Genomic DNA, 24,639 nt, shown 5'->3' on the forward strand with positions numbered 1-24,639 from the left:
ACTGCTCACCTCAGCAGCAAGACACAAAGCACTCACCACAGATGAATGGGGGCACGCCAAGCACTCCTCAGCTATGCCCTTGACCACAATAGCCTGGAGTGGCTCATGACTGCATGCCCATGCAGCATGTATGCTTCTGATTTCTCTATGGAATCCCCAGATCCTTCCTGTAACTATCAAAGACTACGCAGAGCAATAATAGCCTCAGCCATGGTCACACAACTCAGCAATGACCCCATAACCTCTGCTTCAGCCTTCCAGACCAACACCCTCCCGTTCAGCTCAGGCCTTGCAACCTCTCACCCAGGCCTGAGAGGACTGCGTCCTGCCCCCATGAACAGCCGTCCTCTGCCTAAATAAGCTACAATCCCTACGGAAGCCCTAAGCTGAAACTACACAAAACAAACTAAACCAGTTCCCAAATAAAACCCTGAGAGCACAAAGGGAACCGAGATCTCAATGAAGCACACCCAATGGGAAAGAGAGGGGCGAAGCGCATGGAAAGGGAAATGGGACAAAAACAAGCAGGGAGCAAATGCCCCACAAGTAACAGGGACTCGTGCCAGGCACACTTGGGAAGCCCAGAGCAGCCTGCTAAGGATGCCAGAAATGGGGTCCTCACCACACAAAGCAGTCACAGACCATAGAATCATAGAATCATAATGTAAGTGCTATGCCATGATCTCATCCCTTGTTCTACACCTCTCCCCATGCTTCAGATGCATCTTCCAACCACCCTCCCGAGACACACCTTGTGTATAAATCCACCAAAACAGTCACTCTCACTTAAAAACTGCCAACAGGGTCAAAGCATCAAATCCACCGCACAAGGAAATGAAAAGGGAGAGCTGTGGAAGGCAAACACACCCCACCTCATGCCTGACCGGATATTGCACCCAACAGCTCCTCAACACACAGCACTGCCATGCGCAGAGGCTCTCTCCAAGCCCTCGGGCACTCACACAGCAGCATAAAAGCAGCCCTGTGCCTCGCTCCCTCACACCCTTCTCCTGACACCTTCTCCTCTGCGCTCCTCCAGGTGAGCCTGCATCCCACTGCTCTCCTTCACACCCCCACCTGGCCCAGCTCTCCACACCCCCTTGTCCCCCAGACTCTGCAGCCTTCCTGCTCCCCCACTGCCACACTCCGCATAGCTCCAAATCACACCACTTGACTCCCTGGGACGTCCACAGCACAGCTTATCACACTCCCCCAAACACCCTCCTCTCACCCAACACCTTCTCTTCCAGGGACCCCCCACCCCACAGCCATGTCCTGCTACGACCTCTGCCGCCCCTGCGGACCCACCCCGCTGGCTAACAGCTGCAACGAGCCCTGTGTCAGGCAGTGCCAGGACTCCCAGGTCGTCATCCAGCCTTCCACCGTGGTGGTCACCCTGCCGGGACCCATCCTCAGCTCCTTCCCCCAGAACACCGCCGTCGGATCCTCCTCATCAGCTGCCGTGGGCAGCGAACTCAGCGCCCAGGGAGTGGCCATCTCCTCCGGCGGCTTCGGCTTCGGAGGCCTGGGCTGCTTCAACGGCTGGAGAGCCCGCTACCCCTGCTGAGGGCCTGCGCCCACACCCTCACAGCAACCACCACCACCCTGCAAGGCGCCTCATGCACTGAGGATGCATCTCTGTATCACTGATGGCACATGGGCTCACCAGCCATGGCTCCTCTTTCCATGGCACAAAAGAAGCCTGCAGGATTCAGGGTCAAGTGATTTTGCCGAAAAAAATGACCACAGTAACATCCTTCTGTCTTTGCACCTTAAATTCTGGCCTGTCCACTTGGTGATCACCAAGTGCTTTACGTGTCTTTACGTGTGTTTTCCTCAATAAAGTTCTCATGCATGCCAGACTCAATGTCCTCCTCTTGCACTCTAGGCTTAACGCCCTTTACACTTCACCCAGTACAAAGACAGGCGGTACACGTACAGGGCCTCAATGTCTTTCTTGCAGTGAGGGGCCCAAAGCTGGACACAGCACTTGAGGTGCGGCCTCACCAGGATGGAGTACGGAAAGATGATCACTTCCCTGCTCCTGCTGGCAACACTAATTCTGATACACACTAGGATTCCTTCTTGGTTATACGGGCACACTGCTGGCTCATGTTCAGTCGGGCATCAACCAATACCCCCAGGTCTGTTTCCGCTATACTCTCTTCCAGCCACTCTGCCCCAGGACTGTAGCATTGCCTGCGGGTGTTGTGGCCAAAGTGCGGGACCAGGCACTTGCTCTTGTTGAACCTCATCCCATTGCCTCAGCCCAGCTATCTTGGACCGTTGAAGCCAAAGCTGATCACAGTAGTTGAGGTGAGGCCACAGCAGCACAGAGCACAGTGGGACGACCCTACCCTCTCCCACTGGCCGTTCTCATCTTGATGCACCCCAAGGTACGCTCAGCCATTCTGGCTGTCAGGGCACACTGCTGACTCAGATTCAATTTGCCACCAACCAGAACCTCCTGATCTCTTCCCGTGGGGCTGCTCCTAAGACTCCCATGCCCAAGTACCCACATATCTCTCAGGTATCCCCATTCCAGGCGCAGAATCAAGCTCTTGCTCTCGTTCAACTTCATGCCATTGGTGATGGTCCAGCCCTCTGCGCTCTCAAGAGCTCTCCCAACACCTCCCTAGTACTGCGTCAACTGCTCCTCCCCAGTCAGTGTCATACACAAACTTCTTATCTTGTATGCATTGGAGTCCTGCATCCAGATCATTTAGTAAAACACGAAAGAGAACAGATGCAAAAATGGAGCTCTGTGGAATTTGACACCTGACTGGCCACCTGCCTGATGTAACCACATCTAATAAAAGTCTCTGAGGTGGGCTTGGCAGCCACCAGTTCACTCAACATATCATGTATTTGCCTGGATATATGCTAGAGAGTTTCTCCAGAAGAATTTGGAGAAAAACACTATGAATATCATTGCTAAAGGTCATAGAAATGACACCTATTGGGTTCCCTTGGTGAACAACATGGGTATGCATCTCAGAAAAGGAAGTGCCATTATTTCTGAACCAGTGTACCTAGAATGCCCAGACCAGGCTTCCATGGATATTTGGAATTGGGAACTCCTCTAACAACAAAGACACAAAGCATACTACCCAAGTGCCAAGCGATGACCTCACTGACAACACGGCTCCCATTCAGTGTTTTGGCCACTTCTTCGGCGTGCCGTGACACGAACGTGCAAGATCACTCCTTTGGCCTCCAATACTCTCACTTGAAAGGTGCCGCCAGTGCCAAAAGGACACGTCCTCACGAGAAGGACATGAAAAGGCGGAGTTGCTGGAAGGAGAACACACATCAAATGACTGGCAACACTACGTCATGCAAGAGCTGCACCTGCACAATGCTGCCATGCGCAGATGCTCTCTCCACGCCCTCAGGCACTCACACAGCAGCATAAAAGCCCGTCCTGTGCCTCGCATCCTCACACCCTTCTCCGGACGTCTCACTCCTCCAGGTGAGCCTGCACCCTGTTGCTTTTCTTCCCCTACCCCACCTGGCCCAGCTCTCCACACCCCGATGCCCTCACACTCTGCTGCCTTCCCACCATCTCCCCACCGCCACACTCCCCACACCCCACACCACGCCTTCCCACTCCCTGGCCCACCCCAGCACAGCTCTTCTCTCTCCCAACACCCTCTGCTCACCCAACACCTTCTCTTCCAGAGACCCTCCACCCCACAGCCATGTCCTGCTCCAACCTCTGCCGCCCCTGCGGACCCACCCCGCTGGCTAACAGCTGCAACGAGCCCTGTGTCAGGCAGTGCCAGGACTCCCAGGTCGTCATCCAGCCTTCCACCGTGGTGGTCACCCTGCCGGGACCCATCCTCAGCTCCTTCCCCCAGAACACCGCCGTCGGATCCTCCTCATCAGCTGCCGTGGGCAGCGAACTCAGCGCCCAGGGAGTGGCCATCTCCTCCGGCGGCTTCGGCTTCGGAGGCCTGGGCTGCTTCAACGGCTGGAGAGCCCGCTACCCCTGCTAAGGGCCTGCGCCCACACCCTCACAGCAACCACCACCACCCTGCAAGGCGCCTCATGCACTGAGCTCTCATCTCTGTGTCACTGATGGCACATGGGCTCACCAGCCATGGCTCCTCTTCTCATGTCACCAAACAGGGAAGCATGGAACAACATCAGACCTTGCTGCCAGGAAACATGACCACCTCAACTTTCTTCTTTCTTTGCACTTGAAATTGGGCTCTTTCCACCTGGTGATCTCCAACTGGATCCTTCCTTTTAGTGTGTTTCTCTCAATAAAGTTCTCATGCTCTTCAGCCACAGATTCCTCCTCTTCATTCCTTCGCACGATGCCCTTTCCACTTCACCCACTGCAAAGACATGGCTCTAGAAACCATCATGTCTGGTACAAAAGGGTCCCGAGACCTCCTCTTGCAACCATGTCAGCAACAAGTGCATTGGTGTCTTGCAGACGGTCTTCATCTCATCATAAATGATCTACACCTACCCAAAGATTGGGGCACACTGAGGCTCTTCTCATACAGCATCACAGAGCTCGCCAGACGAGCACCACGCGTGAGCGGACAGCATCCTGCTCTCACAAACAGCCCTCCCCTGCCGGCTTGGACAGCTGCAAGGAGGGCCCCAGGCAGGCACGGCACAAAACAGGCAGCCTCCTTGCTCCCACCTACCACATTCCAACATCAAGGGGCATCCAGCCAGCCATGTAGCACACCCAGAGGATAAGATGAGAGCTAAAGGCTGGAGAATGCGATTTGATGAGCTCACGGAGGGAACAAATGCAGGGGAATCAGAGAATACCCACCGATGCAGGAAGGGACCCACAAGGATAACTGAGTTCAACTCATGCCTCTAGAATGCACCCTTTAAAAATGATACCATCAATCTGAAAAGCACTTTCCAAATGCTTCTTGAACTCCGGCAGCCTTAGTGCTTGTGCACTACCCTGGGAAGTCTGCTTCATGCCCTATGCCCTGTGATGCACAGCTCTTCCCTAACCCCCCACTCAGCCCTCCCCTGACACAGCACCATGCTGTTCTCACGGGTCCTGTCCACATCACCAGACAGCATTGCTGCCCTTCGTCTTACATTTGACATACTGTAGGACACCACGAGGCCTCCCCTCAGCCTCCGCTTTGCAGAACAAACCAAGGAATGTCAGTTCCTACAGACCTTACAACATCTCTGTAGCCCTCCTTTGGACACTACTCCATAGTTTCATGTCCTTCTTGTATTGCTGAAGTCAAAGCTAACCACAATGTTTGAGGTGAGGACGGAGCAGCACAAAGCAGAGTGTCACCGCTAAATCACGTTCCTGAGCACCACATCCAAAGGGATTCTAAACACATTCATGGATGGCGACTCAACCACCTCCCTGGGGCCCCTACTGCAATGCTTAACACCCCCTTCTGTAAAGAACTTTTCGCCAGTATCCCACCTAAACCTCCCCTGGCCAACTTGAAGCTATTTCTGCTTGTCCTGTCACCTGTCACCAGGGAGAAGAGACCAACACCACTCTCATTTACACAAATGGCCAAGCTGAGCTCAATCTGCACTTTTGCCTTTCAAATTACTGTCATAGGCAAACTTCTTACCCAGTATGCATTCAAGTCCTGCATCCAGATCATTTAGTACAACATGGAAGAGAACAGATCCAAACATGGAGCTCTGGGGAGTCTGACACCTGACTGGCCACATGCCTGATGTAACCATAACAAGTAACAGTCTTTGACTTGGGTTTAGCAGCCACCAGATCACTCAACATATCATGTATTTGTTTAGATATATGTTGGAGAATTTCTCCAGAAGAATTTGCAGAAAAACACTATGAATATCATTGCTAAAGGTCATAGAAATGACACCTATTGGGTTCCCTTGGTGAACAACATGGGTATGCATCTCAGGAAAGGAAGTGCCATAATTTCTGAACAATGATACCTAGAATGCCCAGACCAGGCTTCCATGGATATTTGGAACTGGGAAATCCTCTAACAACAAAGACACAAAGCATAGTGCACAAGTGCCAAGCGATGACCTCACTGACAAAACGGCTCCCATTCCGTGTTTTGGCCACTTCTTTGGCGTGCCATGACACGAACGTGCAAGATCACTCCTTTGGCCTCCAATACTCTCACTTGAAAGGTGCCGCCAGTGCCAAAACGACACGTCCTAAAGAGAAGGACATGAAAAGGCGGAGTTGCTGGAAGGAGAACACACATCAAATGACTGGCAACACTACGCCATGCAAGAGCTGCACCTGCACAATGCTGCCATGCGCAGAGGATCTCTCCAAGCCCTCAGGCACTCACACAGCAGCACAAAAGCCCGTCCTGCGCCTCACTCCCTCACACCCTTCTCCTGACACCTTCTCCTGTGCACTCCTCCAGGTGAGCCTGCACTCTGTTGCTTTTCTTCCCCTACCCCACCTGGCCCAGCTCTCCACATCCCTCTGCCCTAAGACTCTGCACCCTTTCCAGCATCACCCCACCACCACACTGCCCACACCCCACACCACGCCTTCCCACACCCTGGCCCACCTCAGCACAGCTCCTCTCTCTCCCAACACCCTCTGCTCACCCAACACCCTCTCTTCCAGAGACCCTCCACCCCACAGCCATGTCCTGCTCCAACCTCTGCCGCCCCTGCGGACCCGCCCCGCTGGCTAACAGCTGCAACGAGCCCTGTGTCAGGCAGTGCCAGGACTCCCAGGTCGTCATCCAGCCTCCCGCCGTGGTGGTCACCCTGCCGGGACCCATCCTCAGCTCCTTCCCCCAGAACACCGCCGTCGGATCCTCCTCATCAGCTGCCGTGGGCAGCGAACTCAGCGCCCAGGGAGTGGCCATCTCCTCCGGCGGCTTCGGCTTCGGAGGCCTGGGCTGCTTCAACGGCTGGAGAGCCCGCTACCCCTGCTAAGGGCCTGCGCCCACACCCTCACAGCAACCACCACCACCCTGCAGGGCGCCTCATGCACTGAGGAGGCACCTCTGCCACTGGCAGCACATGGGATCAGCAGCTCTTCAGCCATGGCTCTTCATTCCGGACAACAATGAAGCAAGTTGTGAAAGTCCCCAGACCACACTGCTTACAATGAGGGCCTCTGAATAATTTAATATATTGTATGTTCTTCTCTAAATCCTTTTCTTTCTCTGGAAGGATACTGATTGTCATGAGATACGCACTGACGGCCATGGCATTTTCTCTTGCTGCTCCCTCCAGCTCTTCTATTTTACTCAATAAAGTTCTTATGCATGCCAGCCTCAGATTTCTCCTCTTCCTTTCCTCAGCAAATGCTCTTCACACTTCTCCCACGACAAAGATATGGCTCAGGAGCCCATTTGGGTGGGTGCAAAGGGGCCCCATGACCTCCCCTGTCAAGGATGATACCAACAAGAACAGTCGGGGCATCCACTGGGCTTCCAGCACATCACACAACATCTATGCTTGACCAAACAAAGTCCTGGGCATACCAAGGCCCTTCTGCCCATGCCCTCTGAAACAACCTCTCCATGGCAGCACACCCCAGCACGCTTCTCCCACAGTGACAACAGAAACGAACAGAATCATTTACCTGTTAAAGAACTGGCAGTGACCACGCAGTACTACTCCCCTGCTCAAGCACACTCACCTACAGCTGTCAGACAACAAACACGTCCAGTCAGATTTTCAGTACCTCAAAGGATACGGACTGCACAAACTATTCCGCTGGGTAACCTGCTCCACTGCTCGTCCCCCTCACAAAGCAAAAAGCTCCCTTTCTCTTCCAAGCAAGGTTCCCATTCAGCGCTGTCCACTGTCCTTTGTCCTGGTAGTGGACAGTAACGCAAAGGTGCTGGCTCCCTTTTCGTCCTTACTGAACATCCGGGATTAGTACACAAGGATAAGAACTACCGAGAGCATCCTGGGGTCCTGGCTCAACACTGCCTGCACTCTCAGCTTCTCCACATGCTAAGGAGGCTCCAGGCCCATCAGAACTGGCACAGCCTTGCAGCGGAATCACACCACTGTATTCCTGTCTGTCTTCACAGGGGAAAACCAAACTGAAACACCAACTCCAAGCGGCATCTTATCAGTGCTGAACAGAAACAAAAGAGTACATCCTCCAGAGTGATAGCGACGCTCTTCCCAATGGCCTTCTGGAGAACGGGGACCTCTTTTGCCACGAGGCTCCATTGCTGCCTCACCATCACTTTGCTCACCAACAGCAACACCAGGTCCTCCTCAGCAAAGCTGGCTGCCACCCTCTCATTTCTACTGTTCTGCACTACTGCTTCCCATTTGCTGGACTTCACTTCGCCCCTTCTGCTGCTTCAGGATGTCTTTCTCTGACACACAGCCCAGCCTCCACATCCCTCACCAAGGTGCACTATTCACCCGAGGCATCAGCTGCACCTTCCCATCTTCGAGCATTTGCAAACTCACTGGGATCAATACCATCACCCAACATCTTAAGGCACGTGCTGAACACTGTTGGCTTTACTACCAAATCTTGACACAGTCAGAATCCCTCACAAGACTGTGGCATTCAGCCACTTCCAAGCCCATCCAAGGTGTCCACTTTGACAGCTTCCCTGGGATCATGTCATGCGAGGAAGCCTCAATGCCTTTACTCAAGGCAAGGCGATCCACTGCCACGGCACCCATCATCCACCAGGCAGATCACTCCAGCACAGAAGAAACTGACGTGGCTTTGTAAATCCACTGCTTTCTGGGAGGATTTCCGTCACGTCCTCCCCGGTGACTAACATCAGGTCAACCAGCCTGCAGCTTCTCACAGCTTCCTTCTTCTCTTCAAGAATGCAGGAGTGGGACGAGTCTCTAACATTCCTCAGGAATCACTCCTATTCAGCATAAACTTTCAGGGGCAACTGAGAAGGGCCTTACAAAGACATCAGACACGTCCCTCAGCATCTCTGGGAGAATTTCCTCACGTCCCGTAGTCTGAGGCACACGCAGGTGCACAGCTTCCTCATCTCACCCAGCAACAAGCACCACACGTCTGTGGGACAGCCTGCATCAAGTGACCGTGGCTGAGCAGAGGCATGCCTTGCCATCCATCCATCCTGTGGTATTCACACATCACCACACGGACCTACACGTTGCAGCCCCAGGAAGCATCTACGCCTCCTGCACCCCTCCAGAATGTCCAAATCCTTTTCTAAGTGCCCTACGCTGAGCACAGAAAGGGCAGCGCTCCTTGACACTCAACGCAATTATCAACCCAAACACTTGGGCTCAACACACTCCCCAGTTCTTAAAGTACCACTCACCCACTGCCTCTCTGCGCACTCAGTGCCTTTCCCACATCCCACCGGGCAGCACAAAGGGAACTCCAGGTGGCACCGTGTCACACCAAAGCCCAGGCTTTCATCTCGATGAGCCAGGAAAAGGCGGCATACAGAGAGGACACTGGGACCTTTCTGAAAGCACGGCAGTACTCCCAGCACCAACAGTCCTGGCAGCTCTGACCCAGCCCCGCACAGACAGCGTCCTGCTCTGCCTGCCCACCCCAGGCACACAGCAGGCAGCCTCCTTTCTCCAGGCGCACCTCTGCAGGCACCAGGGGCAGCAGCCACCCATGCAGCACTCCCAGGGAAAGGGAGAAGCTGCAGGCCGATTAGTGAGGTGGGCTGAAAGCAGGGAAGGAGGGAATGCAGTTCTAGTGGATCAAGTACAACAGGCACAGCTGAGAACCCTGCAGCAGCTGACAAAGGACGCCACGGGATGGTGTACCCACCTCACAACACAGCCACAAACCACCACGCAAAAGTGCCACGCGGTGACCTCACTCCTGATAGCCACCACTCACACTTTCAGCATGCGGAGACTCAAATACCATTCCCACTGGAACACTGCCGACAGGGTCAAAGGAACACAACCACAAGAGAAGGAAATTATAAGGAAGCCTTGTTGGAAGACAAAAACACATCACCACATGACTGGTCAAGCATTGGCACGCAAGACCTGCTCGCTGCACAATGCTGCCATGCGCAGATGCTCTCTCCGAGCCCTCAGGCTCTCGCACAGCAGCATAAAAGCTGGCCCTGTGCCTCGCATCCTCACACCCTTCTCCTGACACCTTCTCCTCTGCGCTCCTCCAGGTAAGCCTACACCCGGCTCCCTTTCTCTTCTCCCCATGCTGCACCTGGCCCAGCTCTCCACACCCTGATGCCACCAGACTCTGCAGCCCTACCATCTCCCCACCTCCATGCTCCCCACAGCCCCACACCATGCCACACCTCACCATAGGTCACCTCAGAACAGAACCTCACACCCCCAACACCGTCTGCTCACCCAACACCTTCTCTTCCAGAGACCCTCCACCCCACAGCCATGTCCTGCTACGACCTCTGCCGCCCCTGCGGACCCACCCCGCTGGCTAACAGCTGCAACGAGCCCTGTGTCAGGCAGTGCCAGGACTCCCAGGTCGTCATCCAGCCTTCCACCGTGGTGGTCACCCTGCCGGGACCCATCCTCAGCTCCTTCCCCCAGAACACCGCCGTCGGATCCTCCTCATCAGCTGCCGTGGGCAGCGAACTCAGCGCCCAGGGAGTGGCCATCTCCTCCGGCGGCTTCGGCTTCGGAGGCCTGGGCTGCTTCAACGGCTGGAGAGCCCGCTACCCCTGCTAAGGGCCTGCGCCCACACCCTCACAGCAACCACCACCACCCTGCAAGGCGCCTCATGCACTGAGCTCTCATCTCTGTGTCACTGATGGCACATGGGCTCACCAGCCATGGCTCCTCTTCTCACACAACAAAACTCGCAAGCAGGGAGCAGCGTCACACCACGCTGTCTGGAAACATCAGCACTGCAGATTTCTCCTTTCTTTGCACCTTAAGTTGTGCCCTTTATACCTCGCCATCTCCAAGCGGATCCTTCCTTTTCTCGAATTTTCCTCAATAAAGATCTCATGCATGCCAGCTTCAGAGTCCTCCTCTTACTTTCTTGGCCCAATGCTCTTTCCCCTTCACCCGCTACAAAGACATGGCTCTAGAAATAAGCATCTCGGGTCCAAAGGGACCCAGGACCTCCTCACAGTACCTTGGCACCAACAAGAGCTCTGGTGGCTAGCAGACGGCCTTCATCTCATCACATATTATCCACACTTGTACAAAGAAAGTCAAATAGCACAATTGCACTGCTCAAGCCCAGTCAGGAAGAGCAGGATGTCCACAATCGGATCCAGTCATAGAATCATAGAATCACAGGATCACCAAGGTTGGAAAAGACCCACAGGATCACCCAGTCCAACCATCCACACATCACCAATAGTTCTCATTAAGCCATGGCTCTCAACACAAACGTTCCTTGAACACCTCCACGTTCGGTGACTCCACCACCTCTCTGGGCAGCCCATTCCAGTGCCTGACCACCCTTTCAGAGAAGTAGTATTTCCTAACGTCCAGCCTGAACCTTCCCTGGTGCAGCTTGAAGCCATTCCCTCTAGTCCTATCACTGTCACACGAGAGAAGAGGCTGACCCCCAGCTCACCACAACCTCCCTTCAGGTAGTTACAGAGAGCAATAAAGTCTCCCCTGAGCTTCCACTTCTCCAGACTGAACAATCCCAGCTCCTTCAGCTGCTCCTCATAAGGCCTGTGCTCCAGACCCCTCACCAGCTTTGTTGCTCTTCCCTGAACACCCTCCAGAGCCCCGATGTCTTTCTTGCAGTGAGGGGCCCAAAACTGGACACAGCAGTCGAGGTGCGGCCTCACCAGGGCGGAGTACAGAGGGATGATCGCTTCCCTGCTCCTGCTGGCAACACTAATTCTGATACACGCCAGGATGCCTTCTTGGTTATACGGGCACACTGATGGCTCGTGTTCAGTCAAGCATCAACCAATACCCCGAGGTCCGTTTCCTCTACACAGTCTTCCAGCCACTCTGCTCTAACCCTGTAGCATTGCCTGGGGGTGTTGTGGCCAAAGTGCGGGACCCGGCACTTGCTCTTGTTGAACCTCATCCCATTGGCCTCAGCCCAGCTATCTTGGACTGCTGAAGGCAAAGCTGAACACAGTAGTTGAGGTGAGGCCACAGCAGCACAGAGCACAGTGGGACGACCCTACCCTCTCCCACAGGCGGTTCTCATCTTGATGCACCCCAGGGTACGCTCAGTCGTTCTGGCTGTCAGGGCACACAGCTGACATAGATTCAACTTGACATCAACCAGAACCTCCTGATCTCTTCCCGTGGGGCTGCTCCTAAGTCTCTCATCCCCACATCCCCACATATCTCTCAGGTATCCCCATTCCAGGCGCAGAATCAAGCTCTTGCTCTCATTCAACTTCATGCCATTGGTGATGGCCCAGCCCTCTGGGCTCTCAAGAGCTCTCCCAACACCTCCCTACTACTGAGAGTCAACTGCTCCTCCCCAGTCAGTGTCGTACACAAACTTCTTATCTTGTATGCATTGGAGTCCTGCATCCAGATCATTTAGTAAAACACGAAAGAGAACAGATCCAACAATGGAGCTCTGGGGAGTCTGACACCTGACCGGCCACCTGCCTGATGTAACCACATCTAATAAAAGTCTCTGAGGTGGGCTTGGCAGCCACCAGTTCACTCAACATATCATGTATTTGCCTGGATATTTGCAAGAGAGTTTCTCCAGTAGAATTTGGAGAAAAACACTATGAATACCATTGCTAAAGATCATAGAAATGACGCCGATTGGGGTCACTTGGTGAACAACATGGGTATGCATCTCAGAAAAGGAAGTGCCATAATTTCTGAACAAGCATACCCAGAATGCCCAGACCAGGCTTCCATGGATATTTGGAATTGGGAACTCCTCTAACAACAAAGACACAAAGCATAGTGCACAAGTGCCAAGCGACGACCTCACTGACAACACAGCTCTCATTCAGTGTTTTGGCCACTTCTTTGGCGTGCCATGACACAAACGTGCAAGATCACTCCTTTGGCCTCCAATACTCTCACTTGAAAGGTGCTGCCAGTGCCAAAAGGACACGTCCTCACGAGAAGGACATGAAAAGGCGGAGTTGCTGGAAGGAGAACACACATCAAATGACTGGCAACACTACGTCATGCAAGAGCTGCACCTGCACAATGCTGCCATGCGCAGAGGCTCACTACAAGCCCTCAGGCACTCACACAGCAGCATAAAAGCCAGTCCTGTGCCTCACTCCCTCACACCCTTCTCTTGACACCTTCTCCTGTGCACTCCTCCAGGTGAGCCTGCACTCTGTTGCTTTTCTTCCTATATCCCAGCTGGCCCAGCTCTCCACAACCCTCTGCCCTCAGACTCTGCTGCCTTCCCACCATCTCCCCACTGCCACACTCCTTACACTCCACACAATGCCTCCCTTCTCCATGGGTCACCTCAGCACAGCTCCTCTCTCTCCCAACACCCTCTGCTCATTTAACACCTTCTCTTCCAGAGACCCTCCACCCCACAGCCATGTCCTGCTCCAACCTCTGCCGCCCCTGCGGACCCTCCCCGCTGGCTAACAGCTGCAACGAGCCCTGTGTCAGGCAGTGCCAGGACTCCCAGGTCGTCATCCAGCCTTCCACCGTGGTGGTCACCCTGCCGGGACCCATCCTCAGCTCCTTCCCCCAGAACACCGCCGTCGGATCCTCCTCATCAGCTGCCGTGGGCAGCGAACTCAGCGCCCAGGGAGTGGCCATCTCCTCCGGCGGCTTCGGCTTCGGAGGCCGGGGCTGCTTCAACGGCTGGAGAGCCCGCTACCCCTGCTAAGGGCCTGCGCCCACACCCTCACAGCAACCTCCTGCACCCTGCAAGGCGCCTCATGCACTGAGCTCTCATCTCTGTGTCACTGATGGCACATGGGCTCACCAGCCATGGCTCCTCTTATCATGGCACAAAGCTCGCAAGCAGGGAGCAGCGTCACACCATGCTGCCTGGAAACATCAGCACTGAAACTTTCTTCATTCTTTGCACCTTGAACTGCGGCCCTTCCGCCTGGTGATCTCCAACTGGATCCTTCCTTGTAGTGTGTTTCTCTCAATAAAGTTCTCATGCATGCCAGCCTCAGAGTCCTCCTCTTACTTTCTTGGCCCAATGCCCTTTCCACTTCACCCGCTACAACGGCATGGCTCTAGAAACCATCATGCCGAGTCAAACAGAACCAAAACACCTCTTCTCACAACCATGTCTCCAACAAGAGCATTGCTGACTAGCACATTTCCTTCTTATAGTGAGGGGCCCAAGGCTGAACGCGGTACTCGAGGTGCAGCCTCACCAGGGCTGAGGACAGGGGGATGACAACTTCCCCTTCCTTCTGGCAACACTACTTCTGATACAAACCAGGATGCCACTGGCCTTCGTGGCTTTATGGAAGCCAGGCAGCAACCAATACCCTCAGGCCTGTTTCATCTACACAGTCTTCCAGCCATACTGCCTCAGGCCTGTAGCGCTGCTTGGGGTTGCTCTCTCTGAAGTGCAGAGCCTGGCACTTGGTCTTATTGAACTTCATCCCATTGGCCTCAGCCCAGCTATCCAGTGTGTCCACATCCCTCTCTCGTAGCTAAGGCCTTCCTACCTCCAAGCACATCAACACTTCACACCAACTTGGTGTCATCTGCAAACTTACTAAGGGCGCACTCAGTGCCGTCATCCAGGTCATCAATAAAGATATCGAACGGGACGTGCCTCAACATTGATCCCTGGGGAACACCACTCGTGATCGGTCACCACCTGGATTTAACTCCATTCACCACCGCTCTCTGGGACCAGACATCCAGCCAGTTCCTTACCCAGCAAAGAGCGCATCCGAGCCATGGGCTGCCAGCTTCTGCAGGAGAACACTGTGGGAGACAGTGTCGAAAGCTTCGGTAAATTCTAGGCAGACCACATCAACAGCCTTTCCCTCATCCACCAGGCGAGTCCCTCAGTCAGAAAAGGAGATCCGGTTGGTCAAGCAGGACCTGCCTTTCATGAACCCGTGCTGGCTGCTCCTGATCTCCCGACTGTCCTGCACATGCAGTGTGATTTCCCTCAGGACAGTCTGCTCCATAACCTCTTCTGGAACCAAGGGGAGGCTGACAGGCCTGTAGTTCTCCAGATCCTCCTTGCGACCCTTCCAGTAGATGGGAGTCACACTGACAAGCCTCCAATCCTATGAGACCTCTCTGGTTCACAAGGAACACTGAGATATGATGGAAGGCGGCTTGCCTGTCACCTCCACCCGCTCCCTCAGCACCCTCGAGTGGATCCCATCCGGCCCCATGGACTTGTGGCAGTCCAGGTGGAGTAGTAGGTCTTCCGTAGTTTTCACCTTAATCGTGGGAAGTTTATTCTTCTCCCCATCCGACACCCCCAGGTTTGGGGGCAGACCAGGATAACGGGTCTCACTTCTGAAGACGGACTTAAAGACGGCACTGAGAACTTCAGTATTTTCCTTCACCTCAGCAGTCATAATCCTTGCCATATCCAGTAAAGGATGGAGATTCTCCTTAGCTCTCCTCTTCCTGTCAATCTATTTCAACATAGAATTATAGAACCATCAAATTCCTCAGGTCGTCAAAGACCTGAAAGATCATCAAGTCCAACTTCAACCTAACCGTATGACCTTAACTCTAACAGCCCACCGCTAAATCATGTTCCTGAGCACCACATCCAAAGGCATTCTAAACACATTCATGGATGGCGACTCAACCACCTCCCTGGGGCCCCTACTGCAATGCTTAACACCCCCTTCTGTGAAGAACTTTTCGCCAATATCCCACCTAAACCTCCCCTGGTCAACTTGAAGCTATTTCTCCTTGTCCTGTCACCTGTCACCAGGGAGTAGAGACCAACACCACTCTCATTTACACCAATGGCCAAGCTGAGCTCAATCTGCACTTTTGCCTTTCAAATTACTGTCATAGGCAAACTTCTTACCCGGTACGCATTCAAGTCCTGCATCCAGATCATTTAGTACAACATGGAAGAGAACAGATCCAAACATGGAGCTCTGGGGAGTCTGACACCTGACTGGCCACCTGCCTGATGTAACCACATCTCATAAGAGCCTTAGATTTGGACTACAGAGCCAACAGCTCACACAATGAATTATGTCTTTGTCTATGTATGTGCTAGACATTTTCTCTAGAAGGATATGGAGAACAACTGTATGTAAAAAGAATTTCTGATGTCTATAGAGAGTATGCATATGAGGTTCCCTGGCTGAGCTAGATGGGGAATCAGCTCATAAATGGAAGTGCCATCATCTCTGAACAAGGATACCTAGAACGTTAAACCATGCGCCCAGGGATGCCTGGAATTAGCAACTCCTCTAACAACAAAGACACAAAGCATAGTGTACAAGAGCCAAGCGATGACCTCACTGTCAACACTGCTCCCATTCTGTGTTTTGGCCACTTCTTCCGCATGCTGTGACACGAACGTGCAAGATGGCTCCTTTGGCCTCCAACACGCTCACTTGAAAGGTGCCGCCCGTGCCAAATGGACGCGTCCTCAAGAAAAGGATGCAAAAAGGCAGAGTTGCTGGAAGGACAACGCATACCGCACGACATGTAAAACTACGTGACACAAGAGTAGCTCGCAGCACTAAGAGAGGGCCCTTAACATTCCCCTTTGGGGTAAGCATGAGGGACTCGCCTCCAACTACAGCTGGGGCCCCCCATCACAAGGCTCTGGGCCCATGCCTTCAGCCAGCAGCTTTCAGTCCACCATGATCTCCACCTGTCTAACCCATACTGGCTCAGCTTCTAGATGAGTATGGCATGTCCAATCATACAATTCTAGAAATATGGACTGGTAAAGGTTGGAAGGAATCTTAACAATTATCCCTTCCGTGGGCTGATGGCCAACCAACGGGTCATGGACCAGGACCCAACCTTGAACGCCTCCAAAGATGAAGAACCCACAAGTTGACTGGGCAGCCTGTGCCAGGGCCTCACCGCTGCCTCAGTCAAGAATTTCTTCCTGACATCTAAGCCAAATTTCTCCTCTTTCTGTTAAAATGTCCTGTTGCTGTCATAGCATGTAAAAAGTTGGTTCCCCTCCTGCCTGTAAGCTCCCTTCAAGTACTGGAAGGGCACAGTGAGGTCTTTGTGGAGCCAACTCTTCTCCAGGCTGAACAAACCCAACTCCAGCAGCCTTTCTGCACAGCAGATGTGCTCCAGCCCTTTCATCTTCTCTGTGGCCCTCCTCTGGACCCATTCCACGCAGCTCCCTCAGCATTCCTGGGTGACACCCAGCAGGCCTCACACACTTCGGCACATCCAGTTGAACAGCCCCTCTTTCTACTTTGCTCAGTCTTCCTCAGACAAAGAGGTACTGCTTACCTCAGCAGCCACAAAGCACTCATCTCAGCTGAACGAGGGCACGCCTCAGCTATGCCCTTGACCACAGTGGCCTGGAGTGGCTCACGGCTGCATACCCATGTAGCATGTGTGCTGCTCATTTCTCTATGCAATCTCCAAATCCCTCTTGGAACAGTCATAGTCTATGCAGATAAATAATAGCCTCAGCCACTGACACTCCACGCAGCAATGATCCCATAAGCTCTGCTTCAGCCTTCCAGAACAACACACTCCCCATCAGCTCAGGGATTGCTACCTCTCACCCAGGCCTGAGAGGACCGTGTCCTGCTCACACAGTGTCCCTCAGCCTCAATGAGCTACAGTCCCCATGGATGACCTAAGCAGAAAGTACAAAAACAAGATCATAGAATCATAGAATCACAAGGTTGAAAAGGACGTACAAGATCATCATGTCGAACCATCCTCCCATTACCATTGCTACCACAAAAGTGCAGTAACCCCATTCCCAAATAACACCGTGACAGCACAAAGGGAACGAAGAAGTCAGTGCAGCGCACCTAGTGGGAAACAGAAGGGCAAAGCACATGGAAAGGGAATTGGCATATAGGTTAGCAGCAAGAAACTGTGATGCAAGTGACAGGGACTCATGGCAAACACACCTGGGAAGCACAGACAGCCTTCCAAGGGTGCCAGGAAATGGGGTCCCCACCACATAAAGCAGTCACAAACCACTGAAGTGCTATGCCACGACCTCATCCCTTGTTCTACACCTCTCCCATGCTTTAGATGCATCTCCCAACCACCCGCATGAGACACGCCTTTTTATAAATCCAACAAAGCAATCACTCTCACTTAAAAACTGCCGACAGGGTCAAAGGATCAAATCCACCACACAAGGAAATGAAAAGGAAGTGTTGTGGGAAGGCAAACACACCCCACCTCATGCCTGACCGGGATATGGCACCCAACAGCTCCTCAACACACAGCACTGCCATGCGCAGAAGCTCTCTCCAAGCCCTCAGGCACTCACACAGCAGCATAAAAGCCGGCCCTGTGCCTCGCATCCTCACACCTTTCTCCTGACACCTTCTCCTCTGCGCTCCTCCAGGTGAGCCTACAATGCGCAGCCCTCCTTCACCCCCCAATCTGGCCCAGCTCTCCACACACCCGGTGCCCCCAGACTCTGCAGCCTTCCTGCTCCCCCACTGCCACACAACCCACAGCTCCACATCACACCTCTCCACTCCCTGCGAAGCCCACAGCACAGCTTCACACCAACCCCCAACTCCCTCTGCTCATCCAACACCTTCTCTTCCAGGGACCCTCCACCCCACAGCCATGTCCTGCTACGACCTCTGCCGCCCCTGCGGACCCACCCCGCTGGCTAACAGCTGCAACGAGCCCTGTGTCAGGCAGTGCCAGGACTCCCAGGTCGTCATCCAGCCTCCCGCCGTGGTGGTCACCCTGCCGGGACCCATCCTCAGCTCCTTCCCCCAGAACACCGCCGTCGGATCCTCCTCATCAGCTGCCGTGGGCAGCGAACTCAGCGCCCAGGGAGTGGCCATCTCCTCCGGCGGCTTCGGCTTCGGAGGCCTGGGCTGCTTCAACGGCTGGAGAGCCCGCTACCCCTGCTAAGGGCCTGCGCCCACACCCTCACAGCAACCACCACCACCCTGCAAGGCGCCTCATGCACTGAGGAGGCACCTCTGCCACTGGCAGCACATGGGATCAGCAGCTCTTCAACCACGGCTCTTCATTCCGGACAACAATGAAGCAAGCTGTGAAGGTTCCCAGACCACACTGCTTACAATGAGGGCCTCTGAATAAGTTACATTCTTCTCTAAATCCTTCTCATTCTCTGGAAGGATGCTGACGGCCATGCGATACGCACTGACAACCATGGCATTTTCACTTGCTGCTCCTTCCTGTTCTTCTATTTTCCTCAATAAAGTTCTCATGCATGCCAGCCTCAGATTTCTCCTCTTCCTTTCTTCAGCAAATGCTCTTCACACTTCTCCCACGACAAAGACATGGCTCAAGAGCCCATTTGGGTGGGTGCAAAGGGGCCCCATGACCTCCCCTGTCAAGGATGATACCAACAGGAACAGTCGGGGCATCCACTGGGCTTCCAGCACATCACACAACGTCTATGCTTGACCAAACAAGTCCTGGGCATACCAAGGTCCTTCTGCCCATGCCCTCTGAAACAACCTCTCCATGGCAGCACATCTGAGCAGGATTCTCAGATGTCAACAACAACAACAACAAAAACACACAGTCATAGAATCATTTACCTGTTAAAGAACTGGCAGTGACCACGCAGTACTACTCCCCTGCTCAAGCACACTCACCTACAGCTGTCAGACAACAAACACGTCCAGTCAGATTTGCAGTACCTCAAAGGATACGGACTGCACAAACTATTCCGCTGGGTAACCTGTTCCACTGCTCGTCCCCCTCACAATGGAAAAAGCTCCCTTTCTCTTCCAAGCAAGGTTCCCATTCAGTGCTGTCCACTGTCCTTTGTCCTGGTAGTGGACAGTAACGCAAAGGTGATGGCTCCCTTTCCATCCTACCCGAACATCCGGGATTGAAACATAAGGATAAGAACTACCGAGAGCATCCTGGGGTCCTGGCTCAACACTGCCTGCACTCTCAGCTTCTCCACATGCTAAGGAGGCTCCAGGCCCATCAGAACTGGCGCAGCCTTGCAGCGGAATCACACCACTGTATTCCTGTCTGCCTTCACAGGGGAAAACCAAACTGAAACACCAACTCCAAGCGGCATCTTAGCAGTGCTGAACAGAAAGAAAAGAGTACATCCTCCAGAGTGATAGCGACGCTCTTCCCAATGGCCTTCTGGAGAACGGGGACCTCTTTTGCCACGAGGCTCCATTGCTGCCTCACCATCACTTTGCTCACCAACAGCAACACCAGGTCCTCCTAAGCAAAGCTCACTGCCACCCTCTCATTTCTCTTGTTCTGCACTACTGCTTCCCATTTGCTGGACTTTGTCCCTTCTGCTACTTCAGGATGTCTTTCTCTGACACATAGCCCAGCCTCCATATCCCTCACCAAGGTGCACTCTTCACCCGAGGCATCAGCTGCTCCTTCCCATCTTCGAGCGTTTGCAAACTCACTGGGATCACTACCATCACCCAACATCTTAATGCACATGCTGAACACTGTTGGCTTTACTACCAAATCTTGACACAGTCAGAATCCCTCACAAGACTGTGGCATTCAGCCACTTCCAAGCCCACCCAAGGTGTCCACTTTGACAGCTTCCCTGGGATCATGTCATGCGAGGAAGCCTCAATGCCTTCACTCAAGGCAAGGCGATCCACTGCCACGGCACCCATCATCCACCAGGCAGATCACTCCAGCACAGAAGAAACTGAGGTGGCTTTGTAAATCCACTGCTTTCTGGGAGGATTTCCTTCACATCCTCCCCGGTGACTAACATCAGGTCAGCCAGCCTGCAGCTTCTCACAGCTTCCTTCTTCTCTTCAAGAATGCAGGAGTGGGACGAGTCTCTAACATTCCTCAGGAATCACTCCTATTCAGCATAAACTTTCAGGGGCAACTGAGAAGGGCCTTACAAAGACATCAGACACGTCCCTCAGCATCTCTGGGAGAATTTCCTCACGTCCCGTAGTCTGAGGCACACGCAGGTGCACAGCTTCCTCATCTCACCCAGCAACAAGCACCACACGTCTGTGGGACAGCCTGCATCAAGTGACCGTGGCTGAGCAGAGGCATGCCTTGCCATCCATCCATCCTGTGGTATTCACACATCAACACATGTTCCATAGGGCCATACACGTTGCAGCCCCAGGAAGCATCTACGCCTCCTGCACCCCTCCAGAATGTCCAAATCCTTTTTTGAGTGCCCTACGCTGAGCACAGAAAGGGCAGCGCTCCTTGACACTCAACGCAATTATCAACCCAAACACTTGGGCTCAACACACTCCCCAGTTCTTAAAGTACCACTCACCCACTGCCTCTCTGCGCACTCAGTGCCTTTCCCACATCCCACTGCGCAGCACAAATGGAACTCCAGGTGGCACCGTGACAGACCAAAGCCCAGGCTTTCATCTCCATGACCCAGGAAAAGGCGGCATACAGAGAGGACACTGGGACCTTTCTGAAAGCACGGCGGTACTCCCAGCACCAACAGTCCTGGCAGCTCTGACCCAGCCCCGCACAGACAGCGTCCTGCTCTGCCTGCCCACCCCAGGCACACAGCAGGCAGCCTCCTTTCTCCAGGTGCACCTCTGCAGGCACCAGGGGCAGCAGCCACCCATGCAGCACTCCCAGGGAAAGGGAGAAGCTGCAGCCTGATTAGTGAGGTGGGCTGAAAGCAGGGAAGGAGGGAATGCAGTTCTAGTGGATCAAGTACAACAGGCACAGCTGAGAACCCTGCAGCAGCTGACAAAGGACGCCACGTGATGGTGTACCCACCTCACAACACAGCCACAAACCACCACGCAAAAGTGCCACGCGGTGACCTCACTCCTGATAGCCACCACTCACACTTTCAGCATGCGGAGACTCAAATACCATTCCCACTGGAACACTGCCGACAGGGTCAAAGGAACACAACCACAAGAGAAGGAAATTATAAGGAAGCCTCGTTGCAAGACAAAAACACATCACCACATGACTGGTCAAGCATTGGCACACAAGACCTGCTCGCTGCACAATGCTGCCATGCGCAGATGCTCTCTCCGAGCCCTCAGGCTCTCGCACAGCAGCATAAAAGCCGGCCCTGTGCCTCGCATCCTCACACCCTTCTCCTGACACCTTCTCCTCTGTGCTTCTCCAGGTAAGCCTACACCCGGCTCCCTTTCTCCCCCTGCTGCACCTGGCCCAGCTCTCCACACCCTGATGCCCCCACACTCAGCAGCCCTACCATCTCCCCACCTCCATGCTCCCCACAGCCCCACACCATGCCTCCTCTTTCCATTGGTCACCTCACAACAGCTCTTCACGCCACCAACACCCTCCGCTCACCCAACACCTTCTCTTCCAGAGACCCTCCACCCCACAGCCATGTCCTGCTCCGACCTCTGCCGCCCCTGCGGACCCACCCCGCTGGCTAACAGCTGCAACGAGCCCTGTGTCAGGCAGTGCCAGGACTCCCAGGTCGTCATCCAGCCTTCCACCGTGGTGGTCACCCTGCCGGGACCCATCCTCAGCTCCTTCCCCCAGAACACCGCCGTCGGATCCTCCTCATCAGCTGCCGTGGGCAGCGAACTCAGCGCCCAGGGAGTGGCCATCTCCTCCGGCGGCTTCGGCTTCGGAGGCCTGGGCTGCTTCAACGGCTGGAGAGCCCGCTACCCCTGCTAAGGGCCTGCGCCCACACCCTCACAGCAACCTCCTGCACCCTGCAAGGCGCCTCATGCACTGAGCTCTCATCTCTGTGTCACTGATGGCACATGGGCTCACCAGCCATGGCTCCTCTTCTCACAGAACAAAACTCGCAAGCAGGGAGCAGCGTCACACCACGCTGTCTGGAAACATGAGCACAGTAACTTTCTTCTGTCTTTGCACCTTAAATTCTGGTCGGTCCACTTGGTGATCCCCAAGTGCATCCTGACTTTAAGCGTATTTTCCTCAATAAAGATCTCATGCATGTCACCCACAGAGTCCTCCTCTTCCTTCCTTCACCACTACACTGCGCTTCCCACTTCACCCACTATAAAGACATGGCTCTAGAAACCATCCTGTCTGGTACAAAAGGGTCCCGAGACCTCCTCTTGCAACCATGTCAGCAACAAGTGCATTGGTGTCTTGCAGACGGTCTTCATCTCATCATAAATGATCTACACATACCCAAAGATTGGGGCACACTGAGGCTCTTCTCATACAGCATCACAGAGCTCGCTAGACCAGCACCACACGTGAGCGGACAGCATCCTGCTCTCACAAACAGCCCTCCCCTGCCGGCTTGGACAGCTGCAAGGAGGGCCCCAGGCAGGCACGGCACAAAACAGGCAGCCTCCTTGCTCCCACCTACAACATTCCAACATCAAGGGGCATCCAGCCAGCCATGTAGTACACCCAGAAGGAGAGACAAGAGCTAATTGCTGTCTAACGAGGTGCAAGAGCTCAGGGAGGGAACAAATGCAGGGGAATCAGAGAATACCCACCGATGTAGGAAGGGACCCACAAGGATAACTGAGTCCAACTCATGCCTCCACACTGCACTCCTTCAAAATTAAAAGGTAGATCTGAAAGCATTGTCCAAATGCTTCTTGAACTCCGGCAGCCTCAGTGCTTGTGCACTGCCCTGGGAAGCCTGTCCCATGCTCACTACCCACTGGTGCAGAACCTTTCCCTGATCCCCCACTTGACCCTACACTCACACAGCTCCATGCTATTCCCACAGGAGCTGTTCCTGTCACCAGACAGCAGAGCTGCCCTTCCTCTCCCCTGTGAGGAGATGCAGGTGAGCATGAGGGATGCCCTCAGTCTCCGCTTGGCAGAACAATCCAAGGAAGTTCCCTCGTAGCTTCTTTGTATCCCTCCTCAGGACTCTAGACAATACTTTTATGTCCTTCTTGCATCGTTGATGTCAAAAGTAAAAACAAGACTTGAGGTGAAGCTGGAGCAGCACAGAGAAGAGTGGGACAATCCCTTCCCTATTCTGCTAGCAGCGCTGGGCCCGATGTACACCAGGAATGGGCCAGGGCACGCTGCTGACTCAGATTCAACCTGACATCAACCAGAAAGTCCAGATCTCTTCTTGAGGAGCTGATTTTCAGCCTCTTCTCTCCAGATCCTCTTCTGTCCAGGGGATTCTGCAATCAGGTGCAGAATCCAGCATATCCTCTTGTCCAACTTCATGCCGTTGCTGATGGCCCAGCCCTCTGGTCTCTCAAGAGCTCTCTCCATGGCCTCCCTATCCCTTGAGACTCAACAGCTGCTCCGTATTTAACATCTACAGACTTCTTAATTTGTACACATTTGAGTCCTGCATCCAGATCATTTATCAAAACATGGAAGAGAACAGTCCCAAAATCCCGCTCAGAGAAATCCAACACCTGACCGGCCACCAGCCTGATGTAACCACACCTAATGAGTACTGTTGATATGGACATCCGAGGCACCCATTCACTCAACATATTATATCTTGGTCTATAACTGTGCTAGAGAGTTTCTACACACGGATACGGTGAAAAACACTATGAATAACTTTGCTGAAGATTATAGAAATTACGCCTATTAAGTTCCCTTGGTGAACAACATGGGTATTCGTCTCAGAAAAGGAAGTGCCCTCATTTCAAAACAAGAATACCTCGAATGCCCAGACCAGGCTTCCTCTAACAATAAAGACACAAACCGTATTGCACAAGTGCCAAGCAATGACCTCACTGACAACACTGCTCC

General features: G+C 53.6%; 4 protein-coding genes across 14 annotated transcripts in view; all 4 read left to right on the top strand.

Moving 5' to 3' along the window:
• LOC121106490 (feather keratin 1-like) overlaps nt 1–1,862 on the top strand; it is a 37,447-nt gene extending 35,585 nt beyond the window's left edge. The window contains exons 1-2 of one of the 2 annotated variants that reach the window (XM_040696126.2): nt 977–1,039; nt 1,251–1,862. In XM_040696126.2, the coding sequence (XP_040552060.1) occupies nt 1,271–1,567 (297 nt within the window). In that variant the 5' untranslated portion in view covers nt 977–1,039; nt 1,251–1,270 and the 3' untranslated portion in view covers nt 1,568–1,862. Of the gene's footprint in view, nt 1–976; nt 1,040–1,250 lie in introns of those variants that run through there. The other variant, XM_046927113.1, reaches the window with a different exon arrangement.
• LOC107052803 (feather keratin 1-like) lies at nt 901–22,887 on the top strand. Of its 10 annotated transcripts, none has more exons than XM_040696106.1 (2): nt 901–1,039; nt 3,682–4,289. In XM_040696106.1, exon 2 carries the CDS (start codon nt 3,702–3,704, stop codon nt 3,996–3,998), a length of 297 nt encoding a protein of 98 aa, XP_040552040.1. In that variant the 5' UTR covers nt 901–1,039; nt 3,682–3,701; the 3' UTR covers nt 3,999–4,289. The 10 variants fall into 10 exon arrangements, with proteins under 10 accessions (XP_040552040.1, XP_040552036.1, XP_040552038.1 ...); XM_040696102.2 differs by lacking the exons at nt 901–1,039; nt 3,682–4,289 and adding exons at nt 3,241–3,472; nt 10,304–10,911; XM_040696104.1 differs by lacking the exons at nt 901–1,039; nt 3,682–4,289 and adding exons at nt 3,322–3,472; nt 22,280–22,887.
• LOC124416948 (feather keratin 1-like) lies at nt 13,101–13,848 on the top strand. The gene is made up of 2 exons (XM_040696123.2): nt 13,101–13,182; nt 13,392–13,848. Exon 2 carries the CDS (start codon nt 13,412–13,414, stop codon nt 13,706–13,708), a length of 297 nt encoding a protein of 98 aa, XP_040552057.1. The 5' UTR covers nt 13,101–13,182; nt 13,392–13,411; the 3' UTR covers nt 13,709–13,848.
• On the top strand, nt 18,263–19,207 carry LOC420291 (feather keratin 1-like). The gene is made up of 2 exons (XM_040696121.1): nt 18,263–18,352; nt 18,563–19,207. The coding sequence occupies exon 2, from the start codon at nt 18,583–18,585 to the stop codon at nt 18,877–18,879; it is 297 nt and encodes a 98-aa protein (XP_040552055.1). The 5' UTR covers nt 18,263–18,352; nt 18,563–18,582; the 3' UTR covers nt 18,880–19,207.
• Nucleotides 22,888–24,639: the final 1,752 nt, after the last annotated feature.

The sequence above is a fragment of the Gallus gallus genome, chromosome 2 (genome assembly GCF_016699485.2).
Source record: "Gallus gallus isolate bGalGal1 chromosome 2, bGalGal1.mat.broiler.GRCg7b, whole genome shotgun sequence".
Lineage (NCBI taxonomy): Eukaryota > Metazoa > Chordata > Aves > Galliformes > Phasianidae > Gallus > Gallus gallus.

Coding starts and splice junctions, on each gene's coding strand:
- LOC107052803 (XM_040696102.2), top strand. CDS start 3,337: ATGCAAGAGCTGCACCTGCACAATGCTGCCATGCGCAGATGCTCTCTC. Junction 3,473..10,303: donor CGGACGTCTCACTCCTCCAG/GTGAGCCTGCAC, acceptor CTTCTCTTCCAG/AGACCCTCCACCCCACAGCC.
- LOC124416948 (XM_040696123.2), top strand. CDS start 13,412: ATGTCCTGCTCCAACCTCTGCCGCCCCTGCGGACCCTCCCCGCTGGCT.
- LOC420291 (XM_040696121.1), top strand. CDS start 18,583: ATGTCCTGCTACGACCTCTGCCGCCCCTGCGGACCCACCCCGCTGGCT.